Source organism: Thamnophis sirtalis, unplaced genomic scaffold (assembly GCF_051295495.1).
Source record: "Thamnophis sirtalis isolate CommonGarterSnake01/CBP01778 unplaced genomic scaffold, rThaSir2_p1.2 scaffold_15, whole genome shotgun sequence".
Taxonomy (NCBI): Eukaryota; Metazoa; Chordata; class Lepidosauria; order Squamata; family Natricidae; genus Thamnophis; species Thamnophis sirtalis.
The window spans coordinates 20,105,911-20,126,826 of record NW_028261395.1 but is presented as its reverse complement, the minus strand read 5'-3'; the positions used below and the strand labels follow the sequence as shown (position 1 = coordinate 20,126,826).

The 20,916-nt window shown below is 42.9% G+C and overlaps 1 protein-coding gene across 1 annotated transcript in view; it reads left to right on the top strand.

The window, feature by feature from the left end:
• The first annotated feature begins 11,712 nt into the window (after positions 1-11,712).
• PHYHIPL (phytanoyl-CoA 2-hydroxylase interacting protein like) overlaps positions 11,713-20,916 on the top strand; it is a 70,288-nt gene continuing 61,084 nt past the window's right edge. Inside the window, exon 1 of the mRNA XM_014052017.2 lies at positions 11,713-11,910. Coding sequence (XP_013907492.2) covers positions 11,784-11,910 — 127 coding nt within the window. The 5' untranslated portion in view covers positions 11,713-11,783. The remainder of the gene's footprint in view (positions 11,911-20,916) is intronic.

The window sequence follows — 20,916 nt, the reverse complement described above, 5'->3', positions numbered from 1 at the left end:
CTCTGCCAGTCATGAACTCTCATTCTCACTGGCAAAGGACTACCTGAAACATCATTCTAAGCTTCTGTTTCAGGGGTGAAATTCAGCAGCTTTTGACAAGTTCTGGAGAACCGGTAGTGGAAATTTTGAGTAGTTCAGAGAACCGGCAAATATCACCTCTGGCTGGCCCCAGAGTTGGGTGGGAATGGAGATTTTGCAATATCCTTCCCCCGGGAGTCGGGTGGGAATGGAGATTTTGCAGTATCCTTCCCCTGCCACACCCAACAAGCCACGCCCACAGAACCGGTAGTAAAAAAAAAAAAAGAATTTCATCACTGTTCTGTTTGACAGTATCTCCTGCAAAGCTTCGAACAAAGATACATGCAGAGGCATCCTATTCAAGGTTGGTTAAGTCTGGCAGCATGAGAAAGGAGATGGCTTCTATTTAGACTTTTGCTAATAGGTTGGATGTCCTTCCCCAAAAATGCTGGGATGGCATCTCGGAATTCCCAGATATGAAAGGCTGGGCATGATTTTGAAACACCTTCACCGGATGAGAAGGAAAGAAAAAGCACAGATGCCATCAGACCATAGTTTGGGTAGAACCTGCTCCTCCAGTGTCCCAAAGGTCTTCATGGCTTGTCTGCTTCTTTCCGATTTTGTTGGGAAGCAGAAGTCTTTCATTCTGTAAGCAACCTTGAGTCTAGAAAAGATGCTCTAGAGCCATTTTAAATAAATGAAATTTGGCACCTAAAAAATCTTGGTAGAAATCTGTGCTACTATATTGAGAGAGCTGGCAAGACTTCACATCTTCCCACAGTTCAGTGGCTCATGTAGAATGAATTGGATACACCAAGACTCAGCGCTTTCGGTAATTGTGTGTAGTCATGGGAACTGTGGAAAAAAAGCAGCCGAGCCCTGAGATTTCAGACCATTTTTAGTTCTCTGCCTTTTGCATTGGGAAATCAACTCAGACATTACAGATCTGCAGACTTTATGCTCGCCTGATAAATGACATGATTCTTACAAATGGGTTTCCTTCGGTTCTCTTTGCAATCCGTGCAGTCTATCCGAGGTCACTACAGGTGCCTTCTCCTACATTTGGGTCTCAGGTTCACAGCATGTTAGCTGAATGGTATAAATCACAATTACAACTTTCACAGCCCACCCATAGCCACACTATGTGTGACTCCTGTCAGGGCCGTGTCAAAGACCTAACAGGGTTCAGCCTAAAAAAAGACATAGAATACAATTCCAGAGGACACAAATGAAACCAAACTTAACAATCATAATTCTGCAAATATAGCAATAACACTAGCAATAGCCCTTAGAATTATATACTGCTTCATAGTGCTTTTTACAGCACTCTCTAAGTGGTTTACAGAGTCAGCCTCTTGCCCCCAACAATCTGGGTCCTCATTTTACCCACCTCGGAAGTATGGAAGGCTGAGTCTACCTCGAGCCCATCAGAATCAAAGTGCTGGCAGTGGAAGGGAGGGGGGAGAGGGAGGGAGGAGGGAGGGAGAGAGGAAGGAAGGAGGGAGGGAGGGAGGAAGGAAGGAAGAACAATAGTAATAGACCTTAGACTTATATACTGCTTCACAGTGCTTTCCAGCCCTCTCTAAGCAGTTTACAGCCTCCAACAATCTGGGTCCTGATTTTACCCACCTCAGAAGAATGGAAGGCTGAGTCAACCTTGAGCCCATCAGAATCAAAGTGCTGGCAGTGGAAGGGAGGGAGAGGGGTGGAAGGAGGGAGGGAGGGAGGAAGAACAATAGCAATAGCCCTTAGACTTCATAGTGCTTTTTACAGCCATCTCTAAGCTGTTTACAGAGTCAGTCTATTGCCCCCAACAATTTGGGTCCTGATTTTACCCACCTCGGAAGGATGGAAGGCTGAGTCAACCTTGAGCCTGGTGAGATTCGAACTGTCGAACTGCAGCTAGCAGTCAGCTAAAGTAGTCTGCAGTACTGCACATATATAATTCACACATCAGGTGTGTGTGTGTGTGTGTGTGTGTGTGTGTGTGTAGTCTTGAAGTCTAAGTCAATAAAATAGATAAACTAACTAAGAAGAACCTTATTAAATCATTCCAATGATACACATGTTAGAATGTCGAAGATGAATCCAGCTACCATAGGAAAATGATGCTGTCTGGTTATGGGACATTCCATGAGCAAGTTGGAATGTCCAGCTCTTGCATTACAGGAAGTTGTTGGGGTGTTCCTACTTCTGCCAACCAGTTGCATGATGAGAAGAACAAGATGGGAGGGGGGAAGCAATAAGAACCCCCTCTCCACAACAGCTGAAAGTCAAGTGAGAAAAGGCAAGTGGTGTAGCATTTCCTGCCTAAACAGGGAGTTGGACTAGAAGACCTCCAATGTCCCTTCCAACTCTGTTATTCTGTTGTGCAAACTTCACCAAAGACACATGGACAGTGAAGAAGAAGAATTTAGTGCTCTTTAATGGCGCAAGTGAGATAGTAGTAGTATCCGAGAGGCAACAGTGATCACTCGCTTCATTGTTCTGCTTGATCTCCTCGCCAGCCATAGAATCTGTCAGCAAGAATTATTCTGCCGTGATTCTGCCGTTGCTGCAGACACTGGAACAAGCCTCTACTTGGGAAGTCAGCTAGTGCAGACATGGTCTCAAATTGTTCCCGAGGGCAGAGGTGATTAGAAGTGCCTGCCCTGACATTCTGAGGTATCTCAGACAGAATACAAGAGAGTACAATTCAGCAGAGGCCAAGACCAGACTGGTAGGATGTTATGGGTGTAGCAAGTGAGGGAAGGTTGAATTGAAGGAGTGGTGCACTGAGCTAGGAGTAAGGCAGTGCTGTTGAGAGCTGTGTGTTTTCTTTGTCGTGCATTGTGCTAAGCAGAGTGCCAGCAGACAACAATAAAATATTATATGGAGGACAATCCATTTAAGAATCATTATTTGACCCCCAGTGCTACCCTCACTGAGCTCCACTGAATCCTCAGAGAATTCATATTTCACACTTAAGCTGTAAAACGTGTCCTTGTTAGACTAATACAGCTGTCCTACCAGCAAAACCAAATACAAGCCATTGTACTAAAAGACACTGAACATTTTTCTTTACCCTTCCATCCAACCAGCAGATGGGGACCAAATGTCCTTAAAACAGAAAACAAACATACGCAACCTTTCTTCGTGACCAGGCTAATTAAACATTTATTTTACTAATTAAAATGCTCCAAGGCTGACCAAGTCCTTTGTGCCAGAGGCAACAAAAGTATATATGAAAATGGCAGCTAATTAATGGCGGGGAGAAAACTATTACGAAAGAAAAAGAAAGAACAAAGGAAAGATCATTTTCCCTCCCCCCCACACTCTGTATCCAGACCCAAAAGTGACTGTTACAGACAGAACCCCCTCCTTTGCCTGACCAATGCCGTTATTTTCTTACACTCCAAATTAATCGACGTGATAAAATATGCAGCACTTATTTAGCATACCGTTTCCAGTGGTAAGCAAATAAACTGGGACCCTTCGCCAGGATAATCCTTTAACTTCGTTCAAGGTCACCGAAAAAGCTGACACTGAGGTCTCCTTTAATTATGAAGTAGATCCATGTAACCTTATTCAGAAATATTTTCATGACCTTTCCTTGGTTGCGAAGGATCATTTTATTTAGAATAATCTCCGCTTGGCACGTGCATATTGAAACTGCAGCACATTAATTCTTTTCATGTTGGGTGGCTTTTTTGAGCTTCAAATATTCTCCTTTATTAGCCTTCTTCTATCCTTAAAGCAAAACAGGACCTTCAGTTGAAGGCAATTCCTTCTGGTCATCTCCTATGCCTTCCCTGGAATTTTCACTCCTAACATTTGTCATCCTATACACTACTTTAATTTTGCAATAGTGGTGAATATCTGGAGCTTGGGTGTAGGATGAGGGTGGAGGTTCATTCTCTGAGCTTGTGGGTTGGTTTCCAAACGTTTTGTTACCAGGCTAGGTAACAACTTCAGCGGAATTTAGGGGATGTCAATGTCAGTGTTCTTCTGTTTATAAGGGCTTCAGGTGTGGGTGTGTCAAGTGATGGTCTTGTGATAAGGAAATTGCATCAGGTTGGGGCCATTGGGAGATGAAGTGCTGGTTGAGGGGACTTGCGCAGATTGATTGAGTGTTGGTGCCATCTCTGGTTGGCTGTGTGGTTGATTTTGATTCTGAAGGGTTTGTAGACTGGTTGTAGGTCAATGTTTCTGTTGTTGGAATTGTTTCTGGAATGCCAGGCTTCAATGAACTCACGAGTATGGTGGGTGATAGCATGGGCAATGGTTTTTGTGTTGCTCCAATTGAACTGGTGCTGGTTGGTGTCGGTGTGTGTAGAGCTTAAGGATTTGAGATTGTGGCGTTTGACTGCCAGCCAATGTTTCTGGATCCTAGTTGTTAATTGATGTGATGTTTGTCCCACAGAGATTTGATTGCAATGGTTACAGTTGATTTTGTATATAACATTGTTTCTTTCATCCTTCGGTATTTTGTCTTTGGTTTTGGATACTTCCTGGCGGAGTGTGGGGTTTGTGAGGGATTGTTATTCCTAGGGGTTGGAGGATACTTTAATATTTGTTGATGTTGTCTTTTTGCAGTTGACTTTGTGTTCTATTGTGATAGTGAATCAATACACTGAAATTATTTTTAGAGCTGAAAAAAGGACTGTATGGACACTTGTATGTTGTCCACCACACACACACACACACACACACACACACACACACACACACACAACAAGCAAGTTGTTTATATCACATTCTCTTAAGGTGAACCTTAAAATGTCTTTGCAGCATGGCAGTCGAAGATAGTGTTCCTGGGAAGCAGCCAAATGGACAACTCATCTCTACCAACTGGGATGAAAGGAGACCAAAGCTTCATGGAATGGTGGATTAAGATAAAGGTAAAGGTTCCCCTCGCACATATGTGATAGTTGTTCCTGACTCTAGGGGGCGGTGTTCATCTCCGTTTCAAAGCTGAAGAGCCAGCGCCCTCCAAAGTCATCTCTGTGGTCATGTAGTTGGCATGACTAAACACCAAAGGCTCACAGAACGCTGTTACCTTCCCACCAAAGGTGGTCCCTATTTTTCTACTTGCAATTTTATGTGCTTTTGAACTGCTAGGTTGGCAGGAGCTGGGACAAGTCATGGGAGCGCACTCCATTACATGGTGCTAGGGATTCGAACTGCTGAACTTCTGATTGACAAGCTCAGCTACTTAGCCACTGAGCCACAGTGTCCCTAATGGTAGATTACGTTCAGGAAAAACAATAGTTGCTGAATCTTCTTTGATTTAGGCTCCAGGCTTTTTGATTTTATGGACACATCCATGTGGTTTTCCTGGAAATTGTTGGGATTGCCAGATTTCCTTGCAGGATATTGTTTTAGTGCTCAATCTAGTCTTAAGCTTGGTCTTCCACTCAACTATGATCCAGCCAAGTCCACAAAGCTTTCAGCTCTAGATAAGGTTAGCAAAAGCCTCTTCTGACCCAGCCTTCACAAGCAATGAGAAACCACTTGCTCATGAGTAACACAACTCCCCCTTTTTATTTAAGTCAGGGCAGGAAGAGTCTTTGTTCACATTGGATCAACAAAACCAAAAGTAATTAGTCACAAACAAAAGTCTTTCCCCCTTCTAAAAACAGGGCAGGAACCATCTATGTCCATGTGAAGACTCAAAATAAAAAGTCTTTTCAATGATTAGCCAAGCAGAACAGTCCCTGTTCATATTGGCTGAGGCAAATTCACTCCCTATTATTTCCCAGCAGGGAGATTCCATTGGCACCTCAAATACAGAGCAATTAGTCCCAACAAACCTGGTTCTGGCAGTGGAATCCGACATGATTGATGTACACTGGAAAATGAATGGTTGTCTGTGACAATCAGTCACTCCCCTAAACCCCTATTTTTTATTTCCCAGCCAGCGAGGGGCTGGCTTGCATCTATGTCTTCTTTTCCCTGAGAGCTGGCTTATTGCTTTTCATTGTTCTCCTCTCCTCTCCTCTCTATGCATATTCACATCTGGGATAGGCCCCATGTGTTCTTTCCCCTCACTCAGTTCAGGCCCTGAAGATAGCTAACTCTCCACTTGAAGGCGGACAGAAGGCCCCAGCTCTGCATCTGCCTCTGATCTTGCTTCCTCATCAGAGCCTTCCAAAGGCTTTGAAGCAGCCCAGGCTCCCCCTCAACCTCCTCCTCATCTGACTCTACTGCTAGCTCTTCTGGCAGCCAATGGGCCACAAGAAACCCACAGAGCCTTAGACTAACCACAGAGGAGGAGGAAAAGGAGCATAGAGTGGAAAATACAGAAAATCATAGTTGCAAGGAACAGTTTGTAGAGGTTTCCTATAAGTGACCTCCACTGAGGATGGCAGACAGCCTGAATCCAGGAGAAATGAATTCTTATCTCTATAGTCACTTGTAAAATGTTTAGGGTCATTAGCCCTTATCTTTCTAAGCACTTGCACTTCATTGCTCTCTCTGTCCCACATTTCAGCTGGAAATTAACAGGCACATAAAGAGCCTGGTGATTGGATCCTTGATAACCTAGGAGCCACAGGAAAAGCTCATGCATCTTATACTGTGCTTGCCATTATTGTTATTAAGAATTGGGTTGAGCATCATAGGTACAGCAACATCTCTTGCTTGCAGTTCCTGGCAACTAGAGAGGCATAGATGACCATTCCTTCATTGCTCAAGAAAATTGCCAGGGACATCTTCAGGATGGAATAGAACAATGTCAAGTTGGCAACCATGAAAGTGCAATCGAAGTTCTGCCTACTGTTTTGTATGTTTTCTGGGTAAAGCCTCGATTGTACCAAAATGGAAGTCATCTCAACTTTTTTGAGCATGCACTGTGGGTATCAGGGTCCCCAGGGATGCCCTAATTAACTCATGAGCAACGAGCCAAGTTTCAAAAGAAATCCAGTTATTTATTAGGAGCAACATGTCAGCATGTCAACAACCTGAGTGAAATCAACTCTGTCACACATGATTTACGGTTCAACTATGACCCTGTTCTCTCCCCTCCTCCTAGAGTGTGTCATTAATCACATTGTCCAATGAAACACTTTAGCGGGCTGTTAACACACCTTTCAGGCCAGCTCCGGCAATCTGAGATCCAACCTTGAAAAAAGTATGCATGGAATATGCTTCTGAATATGGCTGCTGAGCTGCTCCATCAGTTTCCCCCCCCCTCCCTGCCCATGGCAACTTGAGAGCAGATCATTAATGCTTTACGAGTTGATAGTGGGCATACCTAAATCTCTTGATTGGTTTGCACGGAATCCTACAAATTTGCTCCCATCTCTTGGGGGCATGGTGAATTCTTGCCTTACTCTCCAGCTAAAACATGATTGTTTGTTCTGTGTTTCAATGTGCCATATGTCTTTCATGATGTAGAACTTCACATCAAAGGAAAAGGTAACAAGAAAGGAATGAGACAGACAACCCACCTAAAATCAAACCCTCCCCGTGTTGACAGAGAGAAAAGGAGAAGCGGGCAAAGAAGGAAGTTTGTGAACATGACAGAACAGAAATTCAGTTACTTTTATGGCCTTCACATCAGCTTTGCACAAATGAAATAAGACATTGTAGCCCTGCTGACTCAGCTTTAATCCTAATCTGACGCACTGACCTCATGTTTAAATGATACCAACGTGTGTCTTTACCCTTCTCCTTTCTGATGCTTCTCCCAAAAAAGCCTCCAAATCAAATAAGGCTGATGGCAAGGGAGGGAGGGAGGGAGGGAGGGAGGGAAGGAAGGAAGGAAGGAAGGAAGGAAGGAAGGAAGGAAGGAAGGAAGGAAGGAAGGAAGGAAGGAAGGAAGGATCTGATGCAATGTTTCCCAAGTTGGGACCCACCACAAACATGAGACTTTATTTGTCTAGTTGGGGATTATGGGAACTGAAATCCAACACAACTGGGCAAGCCCAAATTCAACAGACTGCCCTAACACTGTGCTTCTTAATATTTTAACTCCTTCCACGCTTTCTGTACCTTGCAGAAGAATGCCTACACTGAAATGGAACACAATAGGTTGGGCATCTGCTGTTCTTCTAGAACCCATTTCATGGGGCTCACTTTAGACACAACAAATGTTCTTGTTCCACACCAATTTAGCTGTTCTCCATGATATTGTTCACTTGTGTGCATTCTACATGCATCCTCCCTAGACTTCATCCTACCATGGTCACCTGGAAACCATGATGGAGATAGCCCCCATGGAGGGATCTCTGCTTTGGATCTGAGGTTCATCTTAGGATATTAGCCAACCATTCTCCTCCTGCCAAAGAAAAAGAAATCCCACAGTATTGTCCTTCAAAGAACAAAAGCTGCTTTGAGACATGGTGGTGCCGGAAGGACAGATCTCTTGTCTCTTTCCTTGGGCTTTGAGACTGATGTATATCTTTTAGTTGCAGCACTTAGGGACCTAAATTCTAGAAAATGGAAGAATGATGCTGAGTCCCGAAGGATCTCACCTTCCTGCATCTCACACTAATGAAAGTTTTGGATAGCAAAATCTCCAAAGCCGCAAGATGAAGACCGAAGACGACTTCCAGAGAATCAGGATTAGGCTAAAAATTGGGAGAATGTGGCTGTTATGAAAATCTGCATAATTTAATGTCTTTCCGTGAGCAAGCACCCTATTTTTAAAAACAGGATAGCTGTTTTTTTTAGGTGATTTATTTATTTTTATTTATTTAATTTATTTATTTTTAGGAGATTGCAGAGACTAAACTCAGGCTCCCCCAACCAATCGCTTCCACTGGAAAAGAGGCAGCAAGATTGAAAGTCACTCTCATTCAGCAGCCAGCAAGTTATATAACAACAGCCATTTTCTGTTCTCACATTCGTTGTTTTTTTAAAGCATTGCAACTTACTGGTGCGTTCCCCCCCCCACCTCAGCTGCATCCCCGACAGCAAATGAATGGGGGTGGGGGGGTGAGTCTGAATGCCTTATGTAACCCATTTAGAGAACTTGGGTGTTTGTATCTTTGTCTGCATTTTTGGGATCTATTTAGCAGCCAAGGCTGGCTGAAACCCAAGCTGACTTTGAAATCCAGGACTCCGTTGATATTGTGTTGCAAGCTGAATAAAGGCTTCCTTGTCCCAAAGATTTCAGTAGACAGTTGTGTTTGTATCTCAGGCGAAGCAAAGTTTTAATATGTATGCGCTTGGCTGATTTAAATGGAGTGCCTCTCCTCTCTTTAAGTAAGAGTTTGTTCTAATTCTTTCTTGGACTTAATTTAGTGAAACAAATTCTCTAAACTGTTTTCTAAACAAGAGAGAGAATGAACAAAATTACTCTTTTATCTGAAAGTTGCTCTACATGCTTTAGCAAGAATAAAATATTGAGACTTAAGTTGCCAAGATTTTGGGATCCAATACAATGGCTTTATTCTCTCCCATGTAGGTCAAAAGTATATATATTTGTAAATGAATACACATATCACTTTTCAAGGAAACATTTTCCAGGACATAACAAGTCAAAATCAGTAACTGACCAAGGTTATCACCAACACACTCCTTAGCAACCTTATAGAGCTCAATAAAACTTCCGCCTTGTTTTTGAAAAAGAATTTATGAAGTTCCTAGAACTGGAACAATCATGCATCTAAAGTGCAATTAATAAGGCAGCAACATGCTACGTCATACATTATCCCTATCACCCCACCCCCACCCCAGTTCTTCATATGGTTCTACATTTGGGCTACTCTCTCCCTAGATAATATCGCTTTGATGCAAGACCTCTGAGAGGGGCAGAAAAGTAAGAATGTTTCTGGAGACCTATGTAGCTCCTTCCCACTCTCCAAATCTTTGTTCTGTTGAAATTTGTTGAGGCATCAGAGCACATCATCTCTCCTTGGGGCAGAGGTGTTTGGAGGTGACTGAGCCCGCTTATACAACAATGGCAACAACAATGGCAACTGCAAAAGAGAATAACAGTTGGAAGGGAATTTGGGAGTCTTCTAGTCCAGGGGTCTCCAACCTTGGCAACTTTAAGACTTGTGGACTTCAGAGTTCCTCAGCCAGCAAGGATCTCCAAATCTTGTTTTGAAGAATAACAAATATACTCAAGCTGTCCAATGCCAGATTGGTCTCTTGCTCTGGGTTCATACGATGGTCAGTCCTAAAGTGTTTTAACATATATTTTTGGGCTGGCTATTTCAGCCTTTCTGCACTGTCTTGGGAGTCTTCTTCCTGGAGACCTTTTACTTAATTCCTTTCTTTTATTCCAATAGATACTTTTTCTACAAGTAGGTCAGATGGGTAACTCACTGAGTCTTCACAGCAAATCATCCTTACCCTCTGCAAATTCAATGTTTTCAGAGCTGACAGAAAGTTGGCTTCACTGACCATAGAAAATGTACAGCTAGGATTCTGTGGTGGACCTCAATGCATCTTAGATGGCTTCTAGTACATTGGGAAGTGAATCAGCTGCTTTGGCTCCCCATCAGATGTCCCAAATGTCTACTGGCTAGGCAGGCAGGGGATGATGATATTTGCAATCCCTATATGGAGATTTCTAGTGGATGTTGTGTCCCACCAGTGGCCAGCAGAGCTGGCAGCAGTTTTGGACAGTGAGGAGGTTGGGGAGGAACGTGGGCCAGTCCTGGGGTCTGGGGAAGGCTCGGATGAGGGCTCTGCGTTGGAGGCAGAGAGAGGACCAAGGCCATCTGGTAGTTATTTGCTGTCTCCGGAGGCTCCGGAGTCTGACATCAGCAAGGCAAAAGAACAGCGAGAATCTGTTCCCGATGTGCGCGTGTGCAGAGCTGCCAGAAGGCAAGAACAATTAAGAAAACAGGGTCAAGTTGGGAGTAAGGCTTGGAGATGATTGGCCCCCTCCCTTAAGACATAAAAGAGGACCGAACGGGGCGTGAGCTTTTGCAGGAAGCAACTAGTTCATCTGGTCAGTTCAAGCTTTGAAAAGTTCTGTCTGACTCTGTGCTAAGTTTGGCCTTGCTCTGCATTTGGCAATTAGGCCTGTGGCAGCATTCCTAGGGAGATAAAGTGGGTGTTTAGCAACATTCCCCTGAAAGACTGTGGCAACTCGAGCAGACATCTGTCGGAATCTTCACAGACTGTTTGTGAAGCCTTGCAGCCTGTTAATGACCATAATTTACAGCTGTATAAATAAAAAAGGGGTTTGGGGACTAAGATTGTGATTTATGCTTTCTCCGCAAGCCTAGGTCAGAATAGTGGATTTTTATGTTAATGTAAAAACTGCAGCATAAAGGAAATAGGTCAGACCCATGGACTGTCCCCTTCTGACCAGGGATGATGGGGAAAATAACTTATTTGGACCAGCTGGTGTTTATTGATTAATTTGTTGCTTGTTTTACTAGGCTTACGTCCTGTTCCACTTGAATACTGGCTCTGAGCATCTTATAGTACCATACATGTGCATAGATTCAGTTACAACAATAGAAATGACAGCCTGCGAACAAAATCATAAAACATTAGCAAAAATCCTGATGATGTATTCTACTTCTGTGGTTCAATGTGTGCAGTGGCACAAGATCTGCTGAGTTCTCGTGCCCAAAAAGTGAACAAAAAGCCCTTTAAGCTCAATTGCAGTAACGAAAGGAGCATCGTAGCTGCAAGATGATCCACGAATGAATTGCAGCGTTCCCCGATCTTTGGCACCATTGCCCAGGACTTGGCATCAGAGCAGGCACTGAAGAAAAGGGGCACAAAGAGGGATTGGAGGCAGTGTTTATGCCATCCGTTCTCTTGGTGAGGAGCAAAGTTATTCTCGGAAGGAGAAGAAGCCATCAGTTGCCAAAATGATGCCCTCCACACTCAAACAGAAAGAGCTGCAAACTTGGGGAAGAACTTCGTCATTTTCAAAAGTCGGGAGAGGAAACACTTTGAAAACCAAGCAACAGCAAGGAGGGGACCTCGGAGAGGCAGGTGAGGTCTGAATATGGAGGGCTGATTTGTTGGGGTGGAAAAATAGAGAGCTTGAGGTAGGTAGGAATGACATGGAATCCTTGGAGAAGACCTGCTAAGGTGGGCTAGGTGACTCCACACTGCCACATTTCACTGCAAGTCTTGCAGGCCACATCCTTTGGTGACATTTGGGTTGGTCAAGAAAGAAATTAAGGATAGGACCAAGGAGAGTTTTTAGGACATCTCTTCCAAATCTTGATGCCTTGTTTTATTTTGTCTATATAAGTACAGACATTTGTGACAGAAGAAAATAATAAATAAATCTCTGCTGATGTAAATCCTTCCTTCCTTCCCTTCTCTCTCCATCTCCTTCCTTCCCTTCTCTCTCTATCACCTTTCTTCCTTCCTTCCCTTCCCTCTCCAATTCCTTTCTTCCTTCCCTTCTCTCTCCATCTCCTTCCTTCCTCTCTCCCTCTTCCATGACCCTCCTCTTCTCCATTTTTCCTTTCTTCTTTCCTTCTTTCCTTCCCTTCTCTCTCCATCTCCTTCCTTCCTCTCTCCCTCTTCCATGACCCTCCTCTTCTCCATTTTTCCTTTCTTCTTTCCTTCTTTCCTTCCCTTCTCTCTCCATCTCCTTCCTTCCTCTCTCCCTCTTCCATGACCCTCCTCTTCTCCATTTTTCCTTTCTTCTTTCCTTCTTTCCTTCCCTTCTCTCTCCATCTCCTTCCTTCCTCTCTCCCTCTTCCATGACCCTCCTTCTCTCCATTTTCCTTCCTTCCTTCTTTCCTTCCTTCCTCTTCAGATATTTTTGGTAACTGAATGTGGATGGAATTGGGTAAATGTAATTTTCAGTTTAGGAACATATCCTAGGGATATTTACTATTGGCCAAAGTACGCTAATATTCAAAAATGGCTATTTCATAAGACTGGACATTTACACCTTAACTGGTTTCTCAGCAGCCATAGCCAAGGGAAGAGAAGAAAGCAAAGAAGAGTTGCAGGGGGGAAAAATAACCTCAGAATAAAGGAGAACTGTTGGAGGAAAGAATTATGGGGAAACAAAGAAGGCAAATGACAATGTGGGTGAGAAAACAGACTCCAGTAGAAAAATATCAGGAAATATAAAAAACCAGGGAAATTTAACATCTTCTCAATGAAGGCTACCAATCCTGTGTTCTAGGTATCTGGGCCTCACCAAAGGAGTGAAATCAAATTTCTTTCATCTGGTCGTTCTCATCAGTAGCAATCTTATTTTAATTATTATAGCTTATTTTTTAGGTGTATAAGCCCTCTTGTGTTTGATTTGTTAAGTTTGTCTGTAGGTATGCTAGCCTTTGGCCACATTGCAATTTGATTTGGGTGTATTAGCCATATTCTCAAGTGCAACGGACCGTAGAACAATAAGCCCTTATTAGACCAGGCTGAGGTTCTGGGAGAGAATGTTGCTTTAGAGGACTTGCTGTCAATGTTCTCTAAGTCCCAACTCATCTATTGTCTGAGCTGCTTCCTGAAAGAAGGGGGAATTGTGGTTTCCATGGAAGGAGTGAGTTCTTTTTAAGAGTTCATGTTATTTCTGAAGAAGCAGAGATTGTTCCCATTATTGCAATCTTCAAGCTATTCTCCCCGTCTGGCACTTGTCTGGTTTTCTTACCTGTTCCTCTGCAGACCCCAGAGAAGGTCATGGGATGGGAGGGAGGTCTTCCTCCAGAAACTTCCTTCCGTATACAAAGTACAGTTGTAGAGTTTTGACCTGCTTTTCCCCCCATTACCTTCCGGTTCTCTCTGGGCAACAGTTTACCTATTTATTCTTTTCTTGGTTTTATATTGTCTTGGGAAACTCCTTTTATGGTGTGAAATGCTGCACTATCGATGCTAGCTGAAGTTTCTGAGAAGCAAGTCCCTTATGGGGAGATAAAGACGTGTTGCCTAGTTTGGATCAGAAAGATAATGAAGATAGTCAATCAAAACAGTCTTTTGAGTTTCCTTTGACATCTTATAGATTGACCAATGTGATACAGCCATGGAAAACAGAACCGCAGAAAAAACAGTTACTGCCAACCTGCCTTTTATTGAGGACCTGTACACTGCATGAGTCAAAAAGAGGGCTGTGAAAATATCTACAGACCTCTCACATCCTGGACATAAATTGTTTCAACTTCTACCCTCAAAACGACACTATAGAGCACTGCACACCAGAACAACTAGACACAAGGACAGTTTTCTCCCTGAACGCCATCATATTGCTAAACAAATAATTCCCACAACACTGTCAAACTATTCACTAAGGCTGCATTACTATTATTATTAGTCTTCTCATTGTTCCTCATCACCCATCTCCTCCCACTTATGACTGAAGGACTGTAACTTCGTTGCTTGTATCCTTACAATTTATATTGATATTGATTGTTTCCTGGTTGCTTATTTGTACCCGATGACTATCATTAAGTGTTATACCTTATAAGTCTTGACGAATGTATCTTTTCATGTCTTTTTATGTACACTGAAAGCATAAACACCAAAGACAAATTCCTTGTGTATCTAATCACACTTGGCCAATAAAGATATTCTATTCTATTCTATTCTATTCTATTCTATTCTATTCTATTCTATTCTAAAAGACTGGTAGAGAGACTTAGCTTGAAGGGCAGAAGAATAATAGGCAGAGCACTGTGGTTGGTAGACTAAGATCTGTCTTCTCCTCCTCACCCCAATTCTCTCGTCTTCCTCAGTGGGTTACAAAATGCTTTGACCATACATGTATGGTTTCTGGCTAAGAAAATAAAACTGGGCAAGAGGTTACTTTCAAGGTTCTCTGTCTAGCAGACTTTGCTGAGGTGCTTTAGCTGATTTGTCTTCCCTTTTTCTCATCTTTCCTTGTCAGGAACTGCAAATGACTGTCTAGCCTAGGGCTGCAATTATACTTTTAAAAAAAAGAGCAAGGAGCAAACTGTTTTTAAGATACATCATATTCATTGCACAGAAGCCTGGCTCAAAGAAAGGTTGCAGAGTTCAAAAACCAAATATACAATCTCAAATCAAAGCGCACACACAGGCTTTAACTTGGTCTCGGGATGGATGGATGGATGGATGGATGGATGGATGGATGGATAGATAGATAGATAGATAGATAGATAGATAGATAGATAGATAGATAGATATAGAGACACTGTAAATAGCAATAGCACTTAGACTTGTATACCACATCACAGTGCTTCACAGCCCTTTCTAAGTGGCTTAGAATAGAACAGAATTCTTTATTGGCCAAGTGTGATTGGACACACAAAGAATTTGTCTTTGGTGCATATGCTCTCAGTGTACATAAAAGGAAAAGGAAAAGGAAAAAGAGAGGGAAAAATATATTCATCAAAAATCATAAGATACAACACTTAGTGATAGTCATAGGATACTAAATAAGCAATCAAATCATACTAGGAAAAATCAGAACAATATAAATCGTAAAAATACAAGCAACATAGTTATAGTCGTAAGTGGGAAGAGATAGGTAATAGGAAGGATGAGAAGATTAATAGTAATAATAATGCAGACTTAGTAAATAGTTTGACCATGTTGTGGGAATTAGTTGTTAAGCAGAGTGATGACAATCTTTGTGTCTAGTTGTTCGGGTGTGCAGTGTCCAATAGCATCGTTTTGAGGGTAGGAGTTGAAACAATTTAAGTCCAGGATGTGAGAGGTCTGTAGATGTTTTCACAGCCCTCTTTTTGACTCATGCAATATACAGGTCCTCAACGGAAGGCAGGCTGGTAGCAATTGTTTTTTCTGCAGTTCTAATTATTCATTGAAGTCTGTAGATAACAATAGCAATAGCACTTAGACTTATATGCTGCATCACAGTGTTTCACAGCACTCTCTAAGTGGCTTACATGTTGACTCCAACAATGTGGGCCCTCATTTTACTGACCTGGAAGGGATGGAAGGCTGAGTCAAACCTGAGCCTGCTGGGCCATGAGAGAGAGAGAGAGAGAGAGAGAGAGAGAGAGAGAGAGAGGAGAGGGAGAGGGAGAGGGAGAGGGAGAGGGAGGGAGAGAGAGAGGGAGAGGGAGGGAGGGAGGGAGAGAGGGAGAGAGGGAGAAAGGGAGGGAGGGAGAGAGAGAGATATTCCTCCATAGTTCTATGTTGGACCCCTCATGAACAAGAGTCAGCCAATAGCATTGATCAAACCTCTACTTGCATGGGCTAGTAATCATATTGCACCAACTGCTACAGATTCATTGATTCTTGCTCTCTGAACCATCATCCTTTGAACAGATTAGTTCCCATGGATTATGTTGATGATGGAGCACTAACCAAGTCTGCCTTCTCCCATCAGAGCTACAACCTGCTAACAACTAGGTGTAGCACCACCTCTCTTACAGAATCGGCAAATTTCTTTTACAAATGTGGCTGTGCATTGCATTTTGTAAACATCCATGCTATAAATGAACACATCAATATTAATGACTTTCTGAGCAAAGAGAAATAAATGATTAGTTATCTGGAATTCATTTTGCACCTCATTAGTTTTTCCAAATCCTTTCATTTGTGGGTTTGCATTTTCAAAGCAAGATCGTTTTATTATAATTAATGTATTGATGATCTTTCCATATTATCTTGGTAAATGTCTACACAATAGAATTAAGGCACTGATTATTTTTTACAACTGTTACTTTGATTTCATATAAATTCGAGTTATCATATCTGGGATGCAGAAATCCTGGCAATTTGTAGGTGGCAGCAAAGATATCCAGAAAGCTGCTTGTTTATACAGATTTTTGCAACCTGGATCTAATTTTGTGGAAGAATTAAAACATAGATATAGATTTAATTTCCACATTGGTGGAAATTAAAATCACTTTCCTTTGGACTGGATCATGCCTGGATTGGATAGATAACAATTGGATCCTTTTTTTGTTAGTGATCACTTGCAGTTTTTGTTGGCATGAGAAAAGGGAACATTTAACTTTAGAGAACAGTTATGTAATATTCTCAGCTTCAGAATCTAGTTCTAAAGAGTTTTCCCCTTCTTGGGAAAAGATGCTAATGTTGCTTTGACACATTCAGTGAAAAACACCCTGGTTGTGTAGTTGCTTGGTGTAACATGGCAGATACCATGGCTCATATCTCACAACTGCTAGACTGAGGAATGCATCTGTTCCCTTTGCAAGCATGTAAGTCAGTTGTCTTTTAAAAGTTTAAAATAACACTTTCATGGATAACCAGAGCTGCTAATTAATGGAAGCTTTAAAAAAAACAATTAAAAAATCATTTTAAATGATTATTTAATTCAGCAGAAAATGATATTGATCTAGGCAATATTTTGAGATTATTTAATGGAGTTATGGTTAAATGGCAATAAATCATTTACTGTATGGAGAAATCTTATTAAATTCTGTATCCAGAAATCTTTGCATAAATTGCTTTCAGCAATGAATTGTTTTTAAGCGGGAAAAGCACCAAGGAAACCACTGATAAATAATATCCTATATTCTAGAGGTTTCTGAATATTTTTGAGGGTCTCTCCAAGGAATGCGGTGGCTCAGTGGCTAAGACACTGAGCTTGTCGATCAGAAAGATTGGCAGTTCAGTGATTCGAATCCCTAGTGTCGTGTAACAGAGTGAGCTCCTGTTACTTGTCCCAGCTTCTGCCAACCTAGCAGTGCGAAAGCATGTAAAAATGTAAGTAGAAAAAATAGGGACCACTTTTGGTGGGAAGGGAACAGTGTTCCATGCACCTTGGGCATTTAGTCATACCAGCCACATGACCACGGAGATGTCTTCGGACAGCGCTGGCTCTTCGGCTTTGAAATGAAGATGAGCACCACCCCCTAGAGTCGGTAACGACTAGCACATGTGTGCGAGGGGAACTTTTTTTACCTCCAAGGAAAAGATCAGTAGTGGGGCATAGCAACATGAGCAGTAAAACCCAGGACATTCACTAGATGGTAGCAAAGAAGCATTGAAAACTCCAATTCCAAATTTGGAGTTTTTTCTTTCTTTTAAAGAGCTTTTGATGAATGAGATGTGAGGTGAAATCCATCCGTGCTGTTGAGAAAGAAGCTGCCTTTGAATCTAATTCAATATTTTAGTATTGCTTTATGCATTTGGAAGCTGTGGAAACATCTAATGAACTTGGGCAGGTCATAGAATTTTATCAGTCTTGGGCCTGCTCAGACCTCAGATGGAGGACCGCTTGGGAACATCAGAACTAGAGTAGAAATTAGGAAAGAAGAGTCACTTTTAGAAGTTTCCCAAGAGAAGGGCAATCACCAGGAGTCACGACTGAATGTGTGGATCCAAGCATTGTTTTGAACACCTTGGAGAACATGCACCTACGCAATATGTGCTCACTCCAACATGCAGTTTGGTTCACACATTTGCTAAACTGGGCTTTGTTGGGCAACAGACAATGCCTGGATTCACACACTCAAAAAGAAACGATGGTGAATCATGGCACATGAAAGCCAGCTGGGTGACTTTGGGTCAATCACCAGGAGATGGTGAGTTCTAGTTTCACCTTAGACATGAAAGCTGGCTGGGTAACTTTGGGTCAATCACTACGAGACATTGAGTTCTAGCTCTACCTTAGACATGAAAGCCAGATGGTGAGTTCTTGGGTCAGTCACTGGGAGATGGTGAGTTCTTGTTCCTCCTTAGACATGAAAGCCTGCTAGGTGACTTTGGGTCAATCAGCAGGAGATGGTGAGTTCTAGTTCCACCTTAGACATGAAAGTCGGCTGGGTGACTTTGGGTCAATCACCAGGAGATGGTGAGTTCTAGTTTCACCTTAGACATGAAAGCCGGCTGGGTAACTTTGGGCCAATTACTAGGAGACATTGAGTTCTAGCTCTACCTTAGACATGAAAGCCAGCTGGGTGACTTTGGGTCAGTCACTGGGAGATGGTGAGTTCTTGTTCCTCCTTAGACATGAAAGCCTGCTAGGTGACTTTGGGTCAATCAGCAGGAGATGGTGAGTTCTAGTTCCACCTTAGACATGAAAGCCTGCTAGGTGACTTTGGGTCAATCAGCAGGAGATGGTGAGTTCTAGTTCCACCGTAGACATGAAAGCTGGCTGGGTGACTTTGGGCCAGTCACTCTTCAACACACACCCAACCCACCTCAAAAGGTTGTTATTGGGAGGAAAAGAGGAGGAGGAGGGAGTATTAAGTATGTACACAGCCTTGAGTTATTTATAAAAATAATAAAAGAGGGACAAAAATAGTCTTTAAAAATGTGGTTAAGTTGATGGCTCAGCTTTCATTCTGCGTACCAGATTCAAATTTCAAGGCACCCATGGTTGTCTACTTCCTGTTTTTATGGATTTCAGATTTCCTCTCTTTTCTTAGACTTGTGAAAGAAGGCTTTGGCAGATGTGAAATATAGGGATAAATTTAATATTGTGTTAATTGTATCACTTCTCCTCACTTTTACTCATTGCTCCAGTTGCCTGCCACACTGGGGGAATTCTTATCAGTCTGCAACAGCACCGATACTATCTGAGCTGCTATATTAACTCTTCCCTAATTTAGATTACAAAGCATACAGTGAAATGTTTCATCTCATCCAATCTGGAATAAACAAACACAAAATGTTTCTTATGTTGTGTGAGTGTGGTTACTATCCAGTGTTCTTTCTAAGTTTTCAGACTATATGGAAGCCGTTTTCTACCCATGTGAAGATTCCTAAGGAATCTAATACTAAGGCTAAAAGGATATTTGGAATCAGTGCTCAGAAAGTATTAATCTGTGAGTAATACTTTTATATTTGGTTTTGGTCTTATAAATAATTTCATTTTATCCATCTTTGTATTTTTTATATTGGTCGAATGCTAAAAGCTTAGGGCCTGGTTGCTTTAACCACTACACCCTAATTCTGTCCAATGAGATTTTTTCCAGGTGATTTTTTTCTGGTCCTCCCCGGCCCCAGAAGGGAGGAGCTATCTTGCAGTTTGGGGCCTGACCAGATATGGCTTCCGATCACAAAGGAAGAAAAATGAATCTTTCTGATGATCAATTGACCACAGTAGTCTTCCATTGTGCCAGCTACTTACACTGGGGTAGAATAGAATAACAGAGTTGGAAGGGACCTTGGAGGTCTTCTGGTCCAACCCCCTGCTTAGGAAGGAAACCCTACACCACTTCAGACAAATGGGTATCCAACATCGTCTTAAAAACTTCCAGTGTTGGAGCATTCACAACTTCTGGAGGTAAGTTGTCCACTGATTAATTGTTCTCACTGTTAGGAAATTTCTCCTCTGTTCTAAGTTGCTTCTCTCCTTGATTAGTTTCTACCCATTGCTTCTTGTTCTGCCCTCAGGTGCCTTGGAAAATAGCTTGACTCCCTCTTCTTTGTGGCAGCCCCTGAGATATTGGAACACTGCTATCATGTCTCTCTTAGTCCTTCTTTTCATTAAACTCAACATGGGGTCAGCAATCTTAAATACGCAAAGAGCCATTTGGACCTGTTTCGCACAGAAAAGAAAACACTGGGAGCCACTGTTCCCTCTAAAGTGCGCGGCTGCGCGGCTGTGCGGCTGCGCACATGGAAAGAAACCCTCGCGCGGCAGTTTCTAACTGCCGCGCAGAGATTTCTACCAAAGCAAACGTGGGGAAGTCCTTTGCAGGCAGCTAGAACTGGCCGCCCGCAAAGGACCTCCCCAGACTTGTTTTGATGAGCCGCCCATGGCAGTGGTGCCTCTCCCTCCACACGGAGCACCTGAGCTGACCCCCGCGTTATCCCTCCCCCTTCCTCCTCTGCCGTGCTTGAGGAGCCATGAGGCCGCGGGAGCTAGTAGGAAAGTGGCGGAGGTGGAGGCGACGGCAGGGGTAACCCAGAGCCCAGCTGAGGTGCTCCGAGTGGAGGGGGAGGCACCACTGCCGCTGCCATGGGCGGGGGCGCCAGCGGGAGCTTTGCTGGCTTCACCGGCAAAGAAGGAGAAGAAGCAAGAGGACTGGTGGCTTTGCAATGGAACCCCCTGGTCCCGCCGGCCGCGGATTTGATTCGGCGTAAGCGGGGGCTGAACACATGCTGCGC